Genomic DNA, 15,820 nt, shown 5'->3' with positions numbered 1-15,820 from the left:
GCCATTCCTGTCTGCTAAGAACAGGAGAGCGAGGCTATAATAAACGCGATCTCTCCAAAATTAGACAACAGAAGACTGGAAGATGTTTCCTGGTCTGATGAGTCTTGATTTCTGCTGCAGCAAGCATCCATCCTGCCTCAAATCAGCAATGATGATGCAACCCATGGCACAGTTTCAAATAGCTCAAATAACACCAGAAAGCACTGGTTTCTTGAAAATGACAGTGGGTTTACTGGACTCAAATGGCCCCCAATCCAATACAGGTAAGATGAACCTAATATCCAGTGAGTCCAAATATGTAAAAACAGGAACTATTGCTTATGTACGTGTTTTAATGGACCTTTTCACAGACTTCCTGTTACCCAGCTGGGTATGAAAGTGATAATTTTGTAGTTTTTCCGACTATAAGAGGACAAACTAGAGCAACATGACACAGCATCACCTAGTTTTACTGACACCAACAGTAAATTCACAATTAATCAAATCAAACACACAAATCAATAAGAAACGTGCGCCCCAGCCATCTATGGGGCACATCACATGCGCAACTTAACATGACGTTAAAAATTCATGTGTTTTTATATTACTGTGGACTCGCTCCTGCATACAGCACCAGAACGATTCGGTGCAAATTTCACAGCAGTTACAGCAGTTGGGAGCTATCATACAAGCCCATGCACATTTAGGTTAACCAACTGTACGACTCTATAGCTGAGGGGTTGAGAAGGTCAGTAAGACTTCTCTCCATTCTTACAGGGGGCAAACTGAACCAAAGTGAACTGTGTTCAGCACAGTGCTACCCTTAATTTCAACAACAACCCAGCAAAATAAAAGCCTCAACTGTAAAGTGCACCAGACACACACTTACTTCAAAAAGTCTTCACAGAAGCGTGTCAGCCTGGGCAACAGCCATCGGGGAAAACGCGTTTGACATCTATTTCGTCATCACCACGAGACTGTATGTTATGGCCACCTGGTAGATGTTCGATATCCGTACAGGTTACACTGACTGGGCGGGGTTACCGACTAAGAGGACACTGGAAGCGTTGTAGGAGAATGATATAGGCGATACCAAACAGTAACCGAGTGCTCCCATAGGACTCTGCGCATGCTCAAACAAACTACGTCATCACCCCGCGCCTTTGTTGTCAGACGGTAGCGAGGTATCGTCAGAGCTAGCTCGCCTAGTGTCTAATATAGAACGAAAACAGTTTAGGAAATGATTAATTTGACGTTTTGACGCACCAGAATCATCCCGAAGGTGGGATCAGTGGTAAATCAATTCGAAGAATTCGCCAGCGAAGAGGAAGTTTGACAAACAACGAGGTAAACGGAAACTCACTTAGCTAACTGCTGCAATCCACTGCTCTTCTATAACGAAGTGACTGAGAGCTCATCTTCATCACATATGTTACCACCTGCATAACCGTGTCTGGTTTAACTCTACCCGGGCGGATCTATCCGAAGAAGTTCCGGAGTTAAGGAGTAGAATTGTACGGTTTGTTAAACTAAGATTATTTGCTTAGCTTTTCCCAGATGTGGAGTCGGAGTTTTGCTTTTTCAGATGTTTTCAGGAAGTATGTGTTTATTTGACAGTGCGAGGAAGTAACCCACACTACGTCGTTTCCTGATTCTGTTTCCTGATTAAGTTAAAACCCCTGTTATGAATACATACATCGGCACAACCTTTGCGCACATATTGCACACAACTGCTTTAAATTTTAATTGAATTAAATTAACTGAGTTAGATTAGAAAATCCCTAAAATTCACTGTTTAATTGGACACTTTTCAGAGATTAGATCATTGGCGTGGTAGTGGCTATGTCGTAGAAAGCATGTTGGTGGTGAAACTGCCAAGCAGAAGGAAGAAAAAGGTTCGTGGATGTAGGGAAGGAGGACAAGGAGGGTTGTTGTGACAGAGGAGGATGCTTGGGATAGTGTCAGATGAAGGAAGATGATCAACTGTGGCGTCCAATAAAGGGCAGCTGAAAGGCAAAGTTTTGAGACTCTTTATTATTTATGTGCAGTTAATGTGGAAGCTGTTTATCTGACGCTTTACTTTTTTGACCTTTCCTGGATTTTTCCTTCAAAGAGGGCATAATTAGCTGAATATCTGTATTTGGTTGAGCGTGCAGATGCCCAATAGGTGTCCAGGTCTTCTCTGGTAGGTTCCTTCATGTTCCAGAGATTTCCAGAGGCAAACGCCCAGCTGTTGAGTGTCTCAGCTCCTCAGCTCCATTCAAATTCATACTTGCGATAATCAAAAACTCTGCCTTTTGCTTCTTTTATCCCACAGATTCCACATGTCATCGGCAGCAGAGACAGTCGAAAATGCCTCTATTATTTCAGAGAGCACGGCCCATGATGGAAACCGCTTGTGGATAGGAAACATTGATCCCAAAATCACAGAGTGAGTAAAAAAAAAGTCAGCTTCTGCTTTAACGCAAGCTCATATTTCATCTTCATTGATCCACCAGATATCACTTTAGATAGTGTAAATTATCTACAACACTTTAATCCGTTAGTAATGATTACAGGGATCTGAGCTCATAGTCAAAGAGCCACTGGGATTACAATAGAGCTGTGCCATAGTGAGCATTTTTAGGAGTTAAATGTAACGTTTTCAGCATCAAATGTGCGAAAGCGCCACTTTAATATGGAGTAACATTTAGTGATGGCTTTTAGTGGGTGATCTGTGGTCACTGTAATAGATGGTATGAAACTGACGCATTGGTTTGTACCTTCTACCCCATAGAAAAGCAATGTATTGTGTGTCCGTATATGATTGATTAACTGTGTGTGTAGAGTGTGTGTGTGTGTCACAAGCTGAGACTGAGCAGACAGGGCTGGGTGTGTGAAAGAGAGGCAGTGAAGCGCGGAGACCTGCTCGGCTAAGGAGCAGCCATCATTCCTCAATCACCTGCCCTGTTTACTGTTTCTGTGTCAACCTGGAGCTGTGTGTGTGTGTGTGTGTGTGTGTGTGTGTGTGTGTGTGTGTGTGTGTGTGTACACACACAGTTGATGTTTGGGTGGCAGCTGGTAGAGGCTTTGACACCCAGAAGAGTCTTGACAGAGCATCACATGCAAATCCTTTTTGTTCCTCCTTCTTTGTGTTTGCTGCTGAATGCTAAAGACATCCCTGCATATGCTGTGATGAAGAGGAGGTAGTTTTTTGGGGTGAGGGGTGTGTTTGTACGCCTGTGGGGGCTGCTGGAGAATGTACGGGCAGCAGCTCTGGTGGGCGTCTAGACAGGCGTTTCCTTCCCCTTTCCCTGCTCTGCTCTGCTTCTTCTTAAATGGCCCTCTACTTCTCAGTATGGAGGGAAAACAAGAGAAATGCTCAAGGCCCCCGTTGCTGATTGGGAAGATTAATTAGCTCCGGGATAGCACGCAGTACCCCCTGTGTTTGTCTGGGTGAGCCAAACTCCCTGCAGATGCAAGGTGCTGATGCCACAAGGAAAAATGATTGAACTGAAACAAACTGTTCTCAGCATTTAAAATCAATACAACTTTAAACTGCCCCCATTCGTAATTTATATCATTTTATTACAAAAGATGACATATGAGTAATTTATTCTGTGAGGGTGAAATTTTATTTCTTTGAGCTTGGATCATTTGAAAATACAAAAGTGTGCAAAAGTCTTAAGCCCCACTTGATTTCTATATATTTTGCTTCCAGTGATACACACTTTGTCTTTTTTTAAGCAGTAGTTCTCCAGGCTTTCTGAAGGTCTTTGAATTTATTTATTTTTAGATTGCACCCATCTTCAGTCCAGTCCTTGTACCTGGTCGTCCCAAAGGAATGTTTTTTGTTTGTTATGACACTTAACACTCACCTATGAAAAGTTTTAAAAAGGCACCTAACAAACTAGATGTACCAATGTTGTGTCTACACATAACACACAACTTGGAAATGAACCAATTTTAATGTGTATCTTTGGGTATATTGTGACTAGCAGCCTGTCACAAAAGTATATAGTTTGTTCCAATTTCTGTAGTTGAATCTACAAAAACTGCCAAATATAATTGGGTTTGACTTGGAGGAAACAGTATTTTGCAGTAGCAAGGTGATTTCCAAAGAACTATCAGCTGAAAACTTGGCATTTTGATTTTGATCCACAATGCAATACCATCTGGAAAACGTTTGAATAGTAGCGGCTTCCCAAAAACACTACCAATGCAGTGAAAGCATACCTGGATAGACAAAGACACAGTTGAACACTGGACTGGCCTCCCCAGAGCGCAGACCTCAACAGTACTGAAGCGGTGTGGGATCATATTTGACAGAGAACAGAACAAAAGGCAGAAACATCCAAAGAGGAGCTTTGACTATCCTTCAGGAAGCCTGGAGAACTATTCCTAAAGACTTCTTGTAAAATTGTTGCATTTTTCAGTGCTGGCGTTTAGGTGAGATTTAGTTCTGTTTCATGTTTTCAGTGCTGTTTTAGGTGGTTCAGGGTAAAACGTTACACTTAATTTGAATACAGTGAAAAGCAGCAGTGTGATTTTGTGTGAAGTCCTGTGCACAGTTCTGTTTGATTATAAGCTTCCCTGTTGAGAGAATTATGAAATTTTCCTATGAGTTCATCTCTTACAATGAAGAGAGAAGAATTTATTCCACGCGTGATAATTAAATTGACCTTTTCTGCTTTTCATCCTGTTCAGATATCCATTGGGTTATGGGGAAACTATGATGTTGTTTCCCTTTTAAATTTTCAGTAAAAAATCCCACAGTTCCTGTCACAGTGCTAGTTGTCAGTTGCACGCTCTTTTACTCTTTACAACTGCAGATAGCTGCATTGTCAAACAGTCAAACCCTAGCTCCTCCTCTCCAAATTCTTCCCTTCTGACCTGCACTTTTCTGGACCGAACCTTTTGTCTTATCTTTTTCTGGACTTGACTCACATCCCCCCCTGTCCCTTCCTTCCTCTCCTCTTGTTTCCTAACTCTTGTATCTGTCATACCTGGCTTCTCACCTCCTCTCTTCTTTTGCCTTGTGCTCCTCTTCCTACACCTTTCACCTTGCCATCAATATCCCCTCTCTGAACTTTAGTCTCCGTTTGCTCACCTTTCCCTCCCTTTCCTCCCCCTTCTCTTCCCCTCTTCCTCTGGTGGGTTTTACAGCCCCCTGGAGGAGCTCTCCATTGTGGTTTAGCATCCAATAAGGTTCTTAGTGTGTAACCTCTGTTAAAAATACACATATGCTCAAACGTCTAACTATATAGCTTTTTCAAAGGACGGCATAGTTCACTAGTGCACAGTTTTTGTTTACTGAAGTGTAAACAACAACTTAAGTGTAATCTAGGGCTAGATGAGCCACTGTCACATGCGGAGACTTGCAGGGTGTTGTCTGGGAAAAGCAGAAACTCGTCGGTCTAAAGCCCCCCAGGGAGTCGTAGAAGACATTAGTACAACCTGTAGCTTAGAACCTCGCTTCACTCTGAGAATGCCACATCAAGTCCCTTGCACATACACTGCACACTTGCACATTGACATTTTTCTGGTCTCTCACACACACACAAACCACTTGAGGATTAAAAATAACAGGCTCCTAAACAATAAAAGGCTGAAGCATTAATTTCTCTTTAACAGTTATACAAAACACCTGGGGTCACTCTGAGGCCTGGACAGTCACACAAGGCAATGGCACCGAATCAAGAACACAGGAGGGCGTCTGTTGGACTCTTTTCTTCGAGCGTTTCAGTTTTTTCCCCTGTGACAGAAGACAAGAACATGTAAACAAAAATAAAATCAACGAATTGCTGAAAATGTTTGGCTTCAACTGTTTGTGCATGTGCACGCTCCTTGGGTTGACACAAAATATTAAAGTATACAAATGTGTAACTGTAACCTTTTTTTTTTTTTTTTCGTAAACTGCTGATTGAGTTGGTTTGCAAACAGTTACGGGTGTTGTCGTCTTTCATACAGTGAGGACTGCTAAAAGCCGTTTCTTTGCTTTCACTCAGGAACATGAGGAGTTAATTCTGTGGTGGTTTCAGTGACTAATCAGCAGGGCGATGTGTTGTTTCTTGTTGAGGAGTTTTCACAGTGATTCAAACTTGTTCTTGGACCTCAAACAGTTACTGTAAATGAGTCCATTGACACTCTTAAAAGAAGTCTGCAACAATTTTGCTAATTGATTTCACCATTTCAGTCATTTTTTGAGCCTGACTCACACAGTTGACCCCAGCATCTCGAATGTGTCAGCATATTGGAACTTGGGATGGACACTTTTTCCTATTTTCTTCTTAACGAAATGGAAAAGCACGTGCTGCTCAGTTTGTGTTGAAAACAATCAATCAGCCCCGGGGTATTTACAGTAGTGTAGCAGCGAATCTAGTCTCCAAGTGACCCTGAACTCATTGCTCTTTTCTGTACTGTCAAAAGAAATGTTTTTTTCCCATGGCTGCAAATTACTGGTTAAACGCGCGCGCACACACACACACCTACAATCTCACAAACACTGCATAGCTCTTCAGTGACCACATGTATGCTCATTTGTAGTCCTAAGCAGCGCCGCACAGTCAGTGGAGGTTGTTTGTGCAGATCTCTGTGCTCAGGGGGGATTTTAAGCTTCCTCTGTTTTATTCCCTCATTGTCCTGCTACTGTATCCTCAGCATTGTCTCAGTCAGAGATTTACTGTCACCGGCCTGCCACACCAGCTGGCCTGCTGCTAAAAAGGTGTCAGGGAGAGAAAGCTGTCATTCTCATTAGCCCTACTTGACAGATTTACGGGGGCCAAATACAGCATGGACTCAGACCCTTTTGCAAAATATCAAAGTCATTTTGCCTTCTTATTTCCCATTTTCTGTCTTTACGGAGCAGTCTTTTCTTACACTTTTTTTTGCTCTCTCTCTCTTTCGCTCTCTCGCTCTCTCTCGACAGGTATCACCTGGTGAAGTTGTTAGAGAAGTTTGGCAAAGTGAAACAGTTTGACTTCCTGTTTCACAAGTCTGGGCCTTTGGAGGGACAGCCACGAGGCTACTGCTTTGTCAACTTTAGCACCAGGGAGGTACGTGCAGCATGTTTATCTGCATATAAATATCAGTTGTGTTAAAGTTTGTTTGTTTTTTTTTAAACCCACAGCATGTGGCTTTGTACACTAGTACGTAAACTCAGATGCATGAAATACCAGATTTATCATTTCTAAAAGTAAATCCTCAGTTGGCAGGAGTAAAACGAGTCATTTCATCAATATAGGAAAAATATTTGAACTTAAAGATCTGATGAGAAACAATTTTCATCCACTATGAGTTGGATGTTTTATGAAAATGACCCAAACTGAGTGTAAAAACGTTCATGAGTCAACCTGAAGCAGTGTGCGTGTGTGTCCTGTTGAAGTGGGCTTTATAGGGAGCAGGTTTAAGCTTCACAGGTTGTTTTGGAGCGTGCTGTGGGATTGAGATAAGCATCTAGTTTCACAGCTAGTGTCTATCAGTGGGATATGAAGCCCTCCCAAAAGGATTATACAGAGGAAGTGTGTGTTTATCTTTCACACTCACACACACTTGCATGTAGACACGCTTGGATAAAGAACTGCATTAATATAATTTAGCAACAAAGCCACTTGCACATTTGATTAGATAAAACTGTATTTATTCACACTGCCTCTCATACACACAGCCACACACTCAGACACCTCAGTTATGGCCTTCTGCTGTTATGAGGACTAATGATTTAATCACTCGGATGCAATCATCAAAGCTGATTTTTAATCACGACTTAAAAGCCGCCCCTCTGTCTTTCTCTCTTTTCCTCTTCCTTGTTTTCTCTGTGTTTGTGTTTCTGTGGCTGCATGCAGGAGGCTGAGAGGGCTATCCAGTGTTTAAATGGGAAGCTAGCTTTGTCCAAGAAGTTGGTTGTGCGCTGGGCACACGCACAGGTGAGGGTAAGTATCACGCTCACTCCCAGCATACAATACTGCTCTGAATGTGGCTGACATTTTGGGTTAAATCTGCAGGTATAGAGACTAAATATAAATATTAGATCTGTGCATTAGAAAAATGTTAGGCTCTCTAATGACCGAAGCGTTGGGAGAAATCACCAAAATATGTGATGGCAGAGGTCAATCTGGCTTAGGGTGAAAGATAAAAATGATCCGCCAGTAGTGGTTTTAATTTTAGTGTTTTTGCTGTCAGAGCCAGTTTACAGAGAGCACAGGGATCCCAGCACAACCAGCATGCCTGTCTGTTAACAATAGAAAGCCTACTGGCGAAGGGTGAAAGGATATCCTGTATAGAGACGAATCACGCCCTACACACACACATACACACAAACACATGGTAGAAGGGGGTCAAGGTCAACGCTGCCGCCTTTAAGAGAACACGCTGTGAGATAAATCTGCTCAAAGATTTACCTAATAACAGTTCAATCAACCGTTTCAAGCAAAAGTAGTGGCTGTTTATATTCATGCTTCTACAAGTGTTCATTTAAAAAACACAAAAAAACAATTTTTGTGCCACTAATAAAAATGACCTTGAACCACTTAAGCAACAATCTCCCAACATCTTTGCCACTCGCCTTAGCTCACATGCACTTTTTTAGGTGCGGTACTATGAAATCAAACATTTCCTTGCATAACTATTGTCCAGTTATGCAAGTCAGTTATGCAGCTTGCATAACTGCTGCATGTAAAAACACTTCCATGCAAGAAGCATCTCTAGCGTAGGTTATACTAACAGGAGAGCACGGTTAATCTTGTGAATAATTTAGTGTACTGTAGTGAGGGAATATAATCAGCTGAATGGGGTCTGGTTCTGACCCCTTTTTTTTCTTCTTTTTTTAAATAATTAGCAGTACGTGTAGGCTAATATAAATAATTCTCAAACTTAATAATTGTTTTATTCTTTTAAAGCTTAAAATGACATATTAACAGTATTTTTCAGGGTCAAGTTGGGGTCATCTTAGATTCAACAGGCCCCAGACTATAGCGTCAGGTTTGTTAATGTGAGGATTTATATGAATAAACAGGTTTTTGACTCTTTGCCTGCATGGCAGGCATACAGTAAATGCTGGTTCCTCTCAGTAAATACCATTTTCTGTCTATCAGCTCAGGCAGTTAAAACACAGTCTTGGAGAATATTTATCTTGCTGTCCTCTCTGCCGCATACGTGACTAACAGAGTCAGAGAAAGTGCAAGTTTTTTTAGGAATTAGTTTTTAAATTATAATTAAATTGTCAGTGGGTTATAGACTGGGGTTGACCTCGGCTTCCAGCGAATGTTGTTGGTATTCTTAAGCTTTGTTCTGTTAAAGTAAGCTAGATATGCGCAACCCCATTTTTCCACTCTGCTGCAGTGTGTTGATGGACGGTCGTGATCATGTGACCCAGCAAACTGTCCTGCTAGACTTGATTGCTATAATTAAAGTTTCACAACAGGGAGTATCTCCGCCTAGCCTGCAGACATGGATTTGCCTCCCTCCTGGCAGAAATGAATTCACACATCACCATTATCATGACCTTTGTGAAAATAAATTAATATTTCAACCACAGTCATCTTCACATTGTTCATCAATCTTTCTCCCTCATGTTGTAGACTCCCCCACATTTTCTTATTGTGAGTTTTAGGCGAGGAAAAGATTAGAGGTTTAAGCATGACCCATGTCGTATGTTCCAAAAAAGATGGCACCGCAACGCTCAACTTCACCCATCACCTCAGGAGCTTTTTCCTAAGAGGTATCTGATCATTAAACCTCCTTCTAAAGCATGCAATATGTGCGCTTTTCCCCTTTCTTAACCTTTGTTTGATGCATAATTTCAAGGGTTATGTTTCTTATTAGCTACAGAGATTACAAAATGGGGTCAATTGCAGATCACTGCCAATTCCAGTGAAGCCGGTATACTGATATTTCAAGTGGACTAGTCTGTGAAGTGCGAGTCACTAATTTTTGCAGTCCCGTCTTTGTGAGCAATCTTCCACTGATGGAGCCGGCTCAGGTCAAATTAAAAATGAATTACATTTTTGCCAGCCTGTCTTCATTGAGTCCAACCCAGGAGTGATGTGCTGGGATATGCGAGTCACAGACAGGTGGTGTTGAAGTTATCCAATCATCCAGGCTTACATCTTGACTTTATTTAAAGCTTTGAAATGGAGGGAATTACTCTGATGATCATTTATTTAAGGATGTCCACAATCCTCAGATTTCCAAACCTGCTAATGCAACTGTTAAAGATGGCGTATTTTATACCCATACTTATATAAGTAAGCTTATCTATGATGCATGCCACCTTTGGAGATGAAATGATTTGTGTGGCTAAAAGGGTGCAGTGCTAATTTATCAGTTTATCCTAGTGAGCTTAGTTAGCAAGTGCAACACACAAACACACTTATCAGCTTTATGCTTGTGTCAGGGCGCCTGCCGTGACCCTACCTGTAACTGAGTTACCCAGTTGGATGAGTAAAAAAAAATACCCTCACTCGGAGCTGATCTGAGGGTAAACTATTATTTTTTTTAATACCAGGTATGCAAGTTTGCTTTTTAATGCTGCAAAGTGGAGCATTTTAGCATGGGAGTCTTTGGGGTCTCATTCCTTTTTCGAGCCAACCTCAAGTGGCCACGAGAGGAACTGCGGTTTTGTACATTTCTTCTTGGCTTTATTTGTTTGTACTCCGTGTTGTGTAATAGGCTTTTACTTTTAAAACAACATGATATTTTAAAAGTAATCTATTACATTAAAGCATCATGTATGCATTAGTTACTCGTTTGAGTTTGTTTGCTTTACCAGAAACAATAAACTGTTTTCATTTAGTTTGTGCGTGTTGATTATTCATCCTGAGCGTGTGAAGTCTTCTTAGTATGTTGAGTGTACTTCATGATATTTCCAGCACCTCCTCAACTATATTACCACCTGGTTGGGTGAACTTGTTACTTGTTAGAAAGTAAAAGTTATTGGTGTCATATTGTAAGGTGATACATCCAACACTGAATGAATTTACAAAACAAAAGTTTAACTACATTTGCTATGCATTTCTCACTTGTCAGCCAATTATAGTGCAGTAATTTAGATATTTCGTTTTATTAACCTAATTTAAAATGCTATCTCCTGAAAAACTAATTTAACAACCCAAATTTAGCTTTATTTGCAGGTTTTGGAGTGTTTTCAGATTCAGTGTGCTCTTATTGGCTGCATTCAGATCTCTATGCATTCCACCCACATGCCTTTAGGAATAGGTGGAAGGGAAGGGTCCTGGCTGGTTGCATGGTCATTGTTTTTACTCTTATTCTTGGCTATACATGTTGTTTATTTCATGGGACTGTATGTAGGAATGTGTGTGCGTGTGCTCTACTGCATTTATGTAACTTCATGTAATGTCATGTGAGTCTGTCTCGCTTCCACCGGCTGAACTTCGCCAGATGGTTTCCAAACGTACTGCACACGGAAACTGCTGCGCCAAGCGCTGGAGCTTATCATTACCCATCATGTGACTGTTACTTTGTTTAGTTTTTCTTTTTTCTTTCTTTTTTTTTCTCCACAGGTTTCAGTTTTGGCTGTTGGAGATGTTTGGAAGGTGGTTTTGAAAGGAATGAGTGCACGCGTTGGTTGTTGCTCATCAGCTGGTCCCACTTTTATCCTCGATCATCCCTTAGGGTGTGATTACAAGCCGGACGTGCTTGCTTGCTGCTTGGTTACTGTCTGTTTGACCGGAAACAAACAAGATCAATACTGTAGTTTAGTAATGTTCATATTTGTGGGAGAAAACTGGAGCTGACTTCAGAGACCTGCTGTTAGTATTTATTAGAAGGTCTGTTGTTTTCTAAATGTCTGCCTTATTTTATTTGGCCCTGTTCAAACTTAGACCAAAAATGTATCTCAGGGGTAAAATGCTGTTAAACTGATATTAATGATTAGGAATTGCTTGTCTTTTTAGAAAGTTAAAGTTTGATTGATGTGTACTGTGAGCTGTAATCTATATCACAGTCCACATTATATCTTTAGGACATATTCAGTCTCTTCCACTGATTGTCTGCTTCCCTGTATCTTGTGTATCTTCTGCCATTACTTGCTCTACTTGTTATTTTACTCCTTCTGTTTATCTCTTTTCATCTGTCTGTCCATACACATTTCCAACATTGTTTGTGTGGGTCTTTGTTTGTTTGTTTTTGCCCACGTATGTTGTTTACAGAGGTTTGAAGGTTTTCGTAATGACAAGACGATGCCTCCCAGCCTGGAACCGTCATGCAGCGGTTCAACAGAGGATGGATCCATAACAACCAACCACCTCAGGTTGGCATCAACAGCAGACACACATGCACACATATAAACTTTCTGCTGTTGTATCAGGTTTTGTTTTTTTCTCTGAGTGTGTTCACATATGAGCTGAAGGCCTGAACTTTTGTATTTGAATGGATTTGAATTGGTTTCTAATCTGTCGGCACCCAGTGCAAAGATGAGCCAGTGGGCATCGAATTGCCTTCTTCTTTCTCTACCTGTCAGTCTTGCTTAAACCTAAGAAAGAATTTCTAGTAGTGAGAATGCTGCTGAAGTTTACCGTCTCCTACTACAAGAGAGAGCTCCAACTACTAAAACCTGAGCCTCATAACAGTTGCCATCCTCAGAGAAACTTTATTGCATTAAGAAGGTGATAAAATGGCAATAAGACAGTCTGCTACCAGTCAGCCTGTGATTGAACTGGATTAAGTTGGCATGTACACATGCAGTCTATATCTGATTAACTGTGATAAATCGGTGAAGATCGCTAATCTGGTGCTATCTCCTTCAATGTAAATGCACTTCAACTGCTTACATTCAGAGTCTAGCAAGAACCCATAGATCCGAAACAGAAATTCAGATATTTCTGTTTATCTATTAACTTTTACGTAGGATTGTAACCAGTTGGCAACCAGTTGAGTCGTGTCCCCAACTGCAAAGAGACCAATTGCAGACGAGTTGCAACTGACACCAGTGTGATGGCAACGTTATAAATTAAACAGCAGTTATTTGCAAGCCTTCTCCGATCTGTCTGAGAGTGACTGCACTCAGTCCGAGTCAGACTGCGATTGTTTGGAGGCAGGTTGCCTTCCACTCGGTGACCTATGCATTGATTGAAAGTGGGCACCCATAGGTTAGGGTGTTGAATGCTTAAGCTCTGGGTGACCAGTTGGTTGTTATAACTACTTGCAGTGGGTCACTGAATGGAAAAAAAAAAAAAAGTAAATGCAATCAGTAGAAAACACTTGTTTATTTTTTTGCATTCATTCTTTTCCACTCATCCAACTTTGGGGGGAGGGCTGGAGAAACCCATGAAGCATTTCACCCACTCTGTGAGTGTGACCTTTTGTTACATCCACGATCACGTCTATCGTCTGACATACTGTAATTAAACCTTAATTAACCAAGCCAGCACAAATACATGAAAAACAGAAGTTTCAGACATATTTTGGACCGCATACGGGCCTAATGTTATCTCAAGAGCTGTTCCCTTTCTTTTAGTGTAGTCCAAGTACCTTCTGAAAACATTCACATTTAATGAAACATCCATTTTAAAAACAGTCTGAGATGTCTTAAGAAGAAAAAAAGAGCTATTTCAACAATGTTCCTCAGTTTTTCCACATTCAGTTGGTCTGCTGTAATTATACTTGCATTACAATTTTACAGATCAAAGTGGATCTTATAAAAAAAAACACGCAAAACTCACACGCTTGAAACGAAACAATAGTATTTTACTCATTTATGATTGAAATAATCATTTATGATTTAGAAAAAGTTTAGCTATCCTCACAGCTCCACCTCTCCAGCAAGAGCAGTGCAATTTGTTAAAGAAAATGAGTTATTATTAGCTCCTCAGCCATTCTGATACTTTGTAAAGCTGTCCAGCAGGACTGGATTTGACCCTTTGCCAGGATGCATGTCTGACACCTCTGCTATAAAACATTCTTCACGGTACTCAACTGTGGTGCTGAAATTATTGAAAGACCACATTGGCTCCAAAGACATCAATGGAAGTGTTGAAATTCTGTCCGACTCCAAAGTATGCCATTATAGCAGCCACATTTGCAGCCCTTATTCCCATATACACACTTGCAGGTCAACCAATTAAATAAATAAAGCGCTGTTAAGTCACTCTGTGGCGTTTTCGCCTCCTACTGAGGTAATCCAGCCTAGAGTCACAGCAAAACGTGAAATACACAGCATGTATTTTATGCAGGCTACTCAGTGAGTATACATCCCACTGGCAACCAAAAAAAGGCAACTCTTGGACTTTAACCTGAACTATGATATTTTCCTTTACTATTTTGGGGCCTTTTTAGCCTTTATTTTGATGGGATGTTGAAGAGAAGACACTCAGCAATTGGCCTCACGGTGGCCAATTCACCTTACCATTGTGAGGTAAAGCAGTGCGCTGATCAATGATCTTTTCCTTAACATAAACAACAGTTTTAGGGGGATTAATAATGCATTTGCAGCCTATTTAAAATAAGACAAATGGAGTGTAAAAACGGTCAAATGCCAAATTAGGTTCCCCGGAGTGAGCAGACTCACTGAGCAGTGTTTTTTACCCTTTAAATGTGGAAGCTGTTAATTTTGTGTAAATATGTCGTGGTTGAAAAAAAAAGAAGTAATTTCATGTTGTTGTGCAGGAACCTCTCATCTATCTGCTGCAAACCTCAAAGTCACTCTATCCACACAGCACAAGAGAGGAAATATACACTATAGCTCTCTTTTTTCCCTGATGGCCCCTCTATTGTTTTCCTCTCCAGTTTTTTTTTTTTTTTTTTGCTACTTCTCGCGCATACTCATTCCCTCATTTCCCCACCGCCTCCCCACAAGCACTGCAATTTTTTCCCACAATCTTATCTCCTCTGCTTCTCCAAATTCTGTTTCACCATTTAAATAAAAGTAGTCCTCTGTTTCACTGTTCATTCTTCTGTATTTTATTTTAAACCTGTCCACCCCCCTCTCACTAAGACTGCTATTACCTCCTCTTTCTGTCCCCCAGAGTCTGTCCATCAGTCCTATTTGTCCCTCACACTCAGTATCAACACTAGTATTTCCCCCCCAGCCTCGCTGCTAACACCTCCTCTCATTTTTTCCTTCTTCCTCCAGCACGAGTGCTAAGATCCGCGCCATCGAAGCCAAGCTCCAGATGATGGAGGAGAATCCAGACGATAGCTACTCAGGCCCGTCTGCCTACGTTTACAACAAGCCGCCGGAGAGGAAACGCTGGGAGCCCTACTCTAAATCACACCACAGCAACCAGAGCAGGCCCCGCAAGTTCAGGAGATGACCCATCCTCCCACTTATTCTGTCCCCAGCCACCCACCCCTTCCTCTCTAATCCCAAAGCCAGCGTCTACACCTCAGCCCCCACCTCCACACAAACAGTTTCCACATTCAGTACTTTCGACTGTCCGATGTGGGGAAAATAAAAGCTCTCGAAGGTGAACCCTGACTGTTAAGGAGTAACCACAGCCATCATGGACGGCACCCAAAGTGGGTTTTGGGTTTTTTTTGAGTTATTTCAGGTCTCAGAATCATCGGTCGTTATTTAGCCGGACATGTGACCCAAACCTGGCTGACGTGCAGGTCGGGCCTCTCGTCGGCCTGCCTCATCACGATTTGCAGCGATTGAACACAGTTGAAAGTGTTAAGCGGTGTAAACGCTGCTTCTCGTTTTGTTTTGAACACACATCTTCTAACTTCCAGATCACATTATTTAATTAAGGAATATGTTTCTTTTGGAGGGCGGGTTGGGCTTCGGTTTGTCCTAATTGGTTACTATTAATGGAGTGTAAAAATAATAAGCCACAAGCCGCTTAGCGACTCTCACTGCGAGTGTGTGTGTGTGTGTGTGTGTGTGTGTGTGTGTGTGTGTGTGTGT

General features: G+C 41.4%; 2 protein-coding genes across 6 annotated transcripts in view; one reads left to right on the top strand and one right to left on the bottom strand.

Annotated features, from left to right (window-relative positions):
• mrrf (mitochondrial ribosome recycling factor) overlaps positions 1 to 1,419 on the bottom strand; it is a 24,793-nt gene extending 23,374 nt beyond the window's left edge. Inside the window, exon 1 of one of the 2 annotated variants that reach the window (XM_005735327.1) lies at positions 1,343 to 1,419. The gene's annotated coding sequence lies outside the window, so the exon portion shown is untranslated. Of the gene's footprint in view, positions 1 to 868; positions 953 to 1,342 lie in introns of those variants that run through there. The other variant, XM_005735326.1, reaches the window with a different exon arrangement.
• Positions 1,114 to 15,820, top strand: rbm18 (RNA binding motif protein 18). 4 transcript variants are annotated; one of them, XM_005735330.2, is made up of 6 exons: positions 1,121 to 1,326; positions 2,297 to 2,410; positions 6,887 to 7,013; positions 7,803 to 7,883; positions 12,126 to 12,226; positions 15,047 to 15,820. In XM_005735330.2, the coding sequence occupies exons 2-6, from the start codon at positions 2,304 to 2,306 to the stop codon at positions 15,225 to 15,227; spliced, it is 597 nt and encodes a 198-aa protein (XP_005735387.1). In that variant the 5' UTR covers positions 1,121 to 1,326; positions 2,297 to 2,303; the 3' UTR covers positions 15,228 to 15,820. The 4 variants fall into 4 exon arrangements, with proteins under 4 accessions (XP_005735388.1, XP_005735387.1, XP_005735385.1 ...); XM_005735328.1 differs by having other exon boundaries at positions 7,803 to 7,889; XM_005735329.1 differs by lacking the exon at positions 1,121 to 1,326 and adding an exon at positions 1,435 to 1,493 and having other exon boundaries at positions 7,803 to 7,889.

The sequence above is a fragment of the Pundamilia nyererei genome, unplaced genomic scaffold, assembly GCF_000239375.1.
Source record: "Pundamilia nyererei isolate P.nyererei 1_Seehausen unplaced genomic scaffold, PunNye1.0 scaffold00063, whole genome shotgun sequence".
Classification (NCBI taxonomy): domain Eukaryota; kingdom Metazoa; phylum Chordata; class Actinopteri; order Cichliformes; family Cichlidae; genus Pundamilia; species Pundamilia nyererei.
Note: the sequence above shows the minus strand (reverse complement) of the source record. Positions and strands in the feature narration are given on the sequence as shown.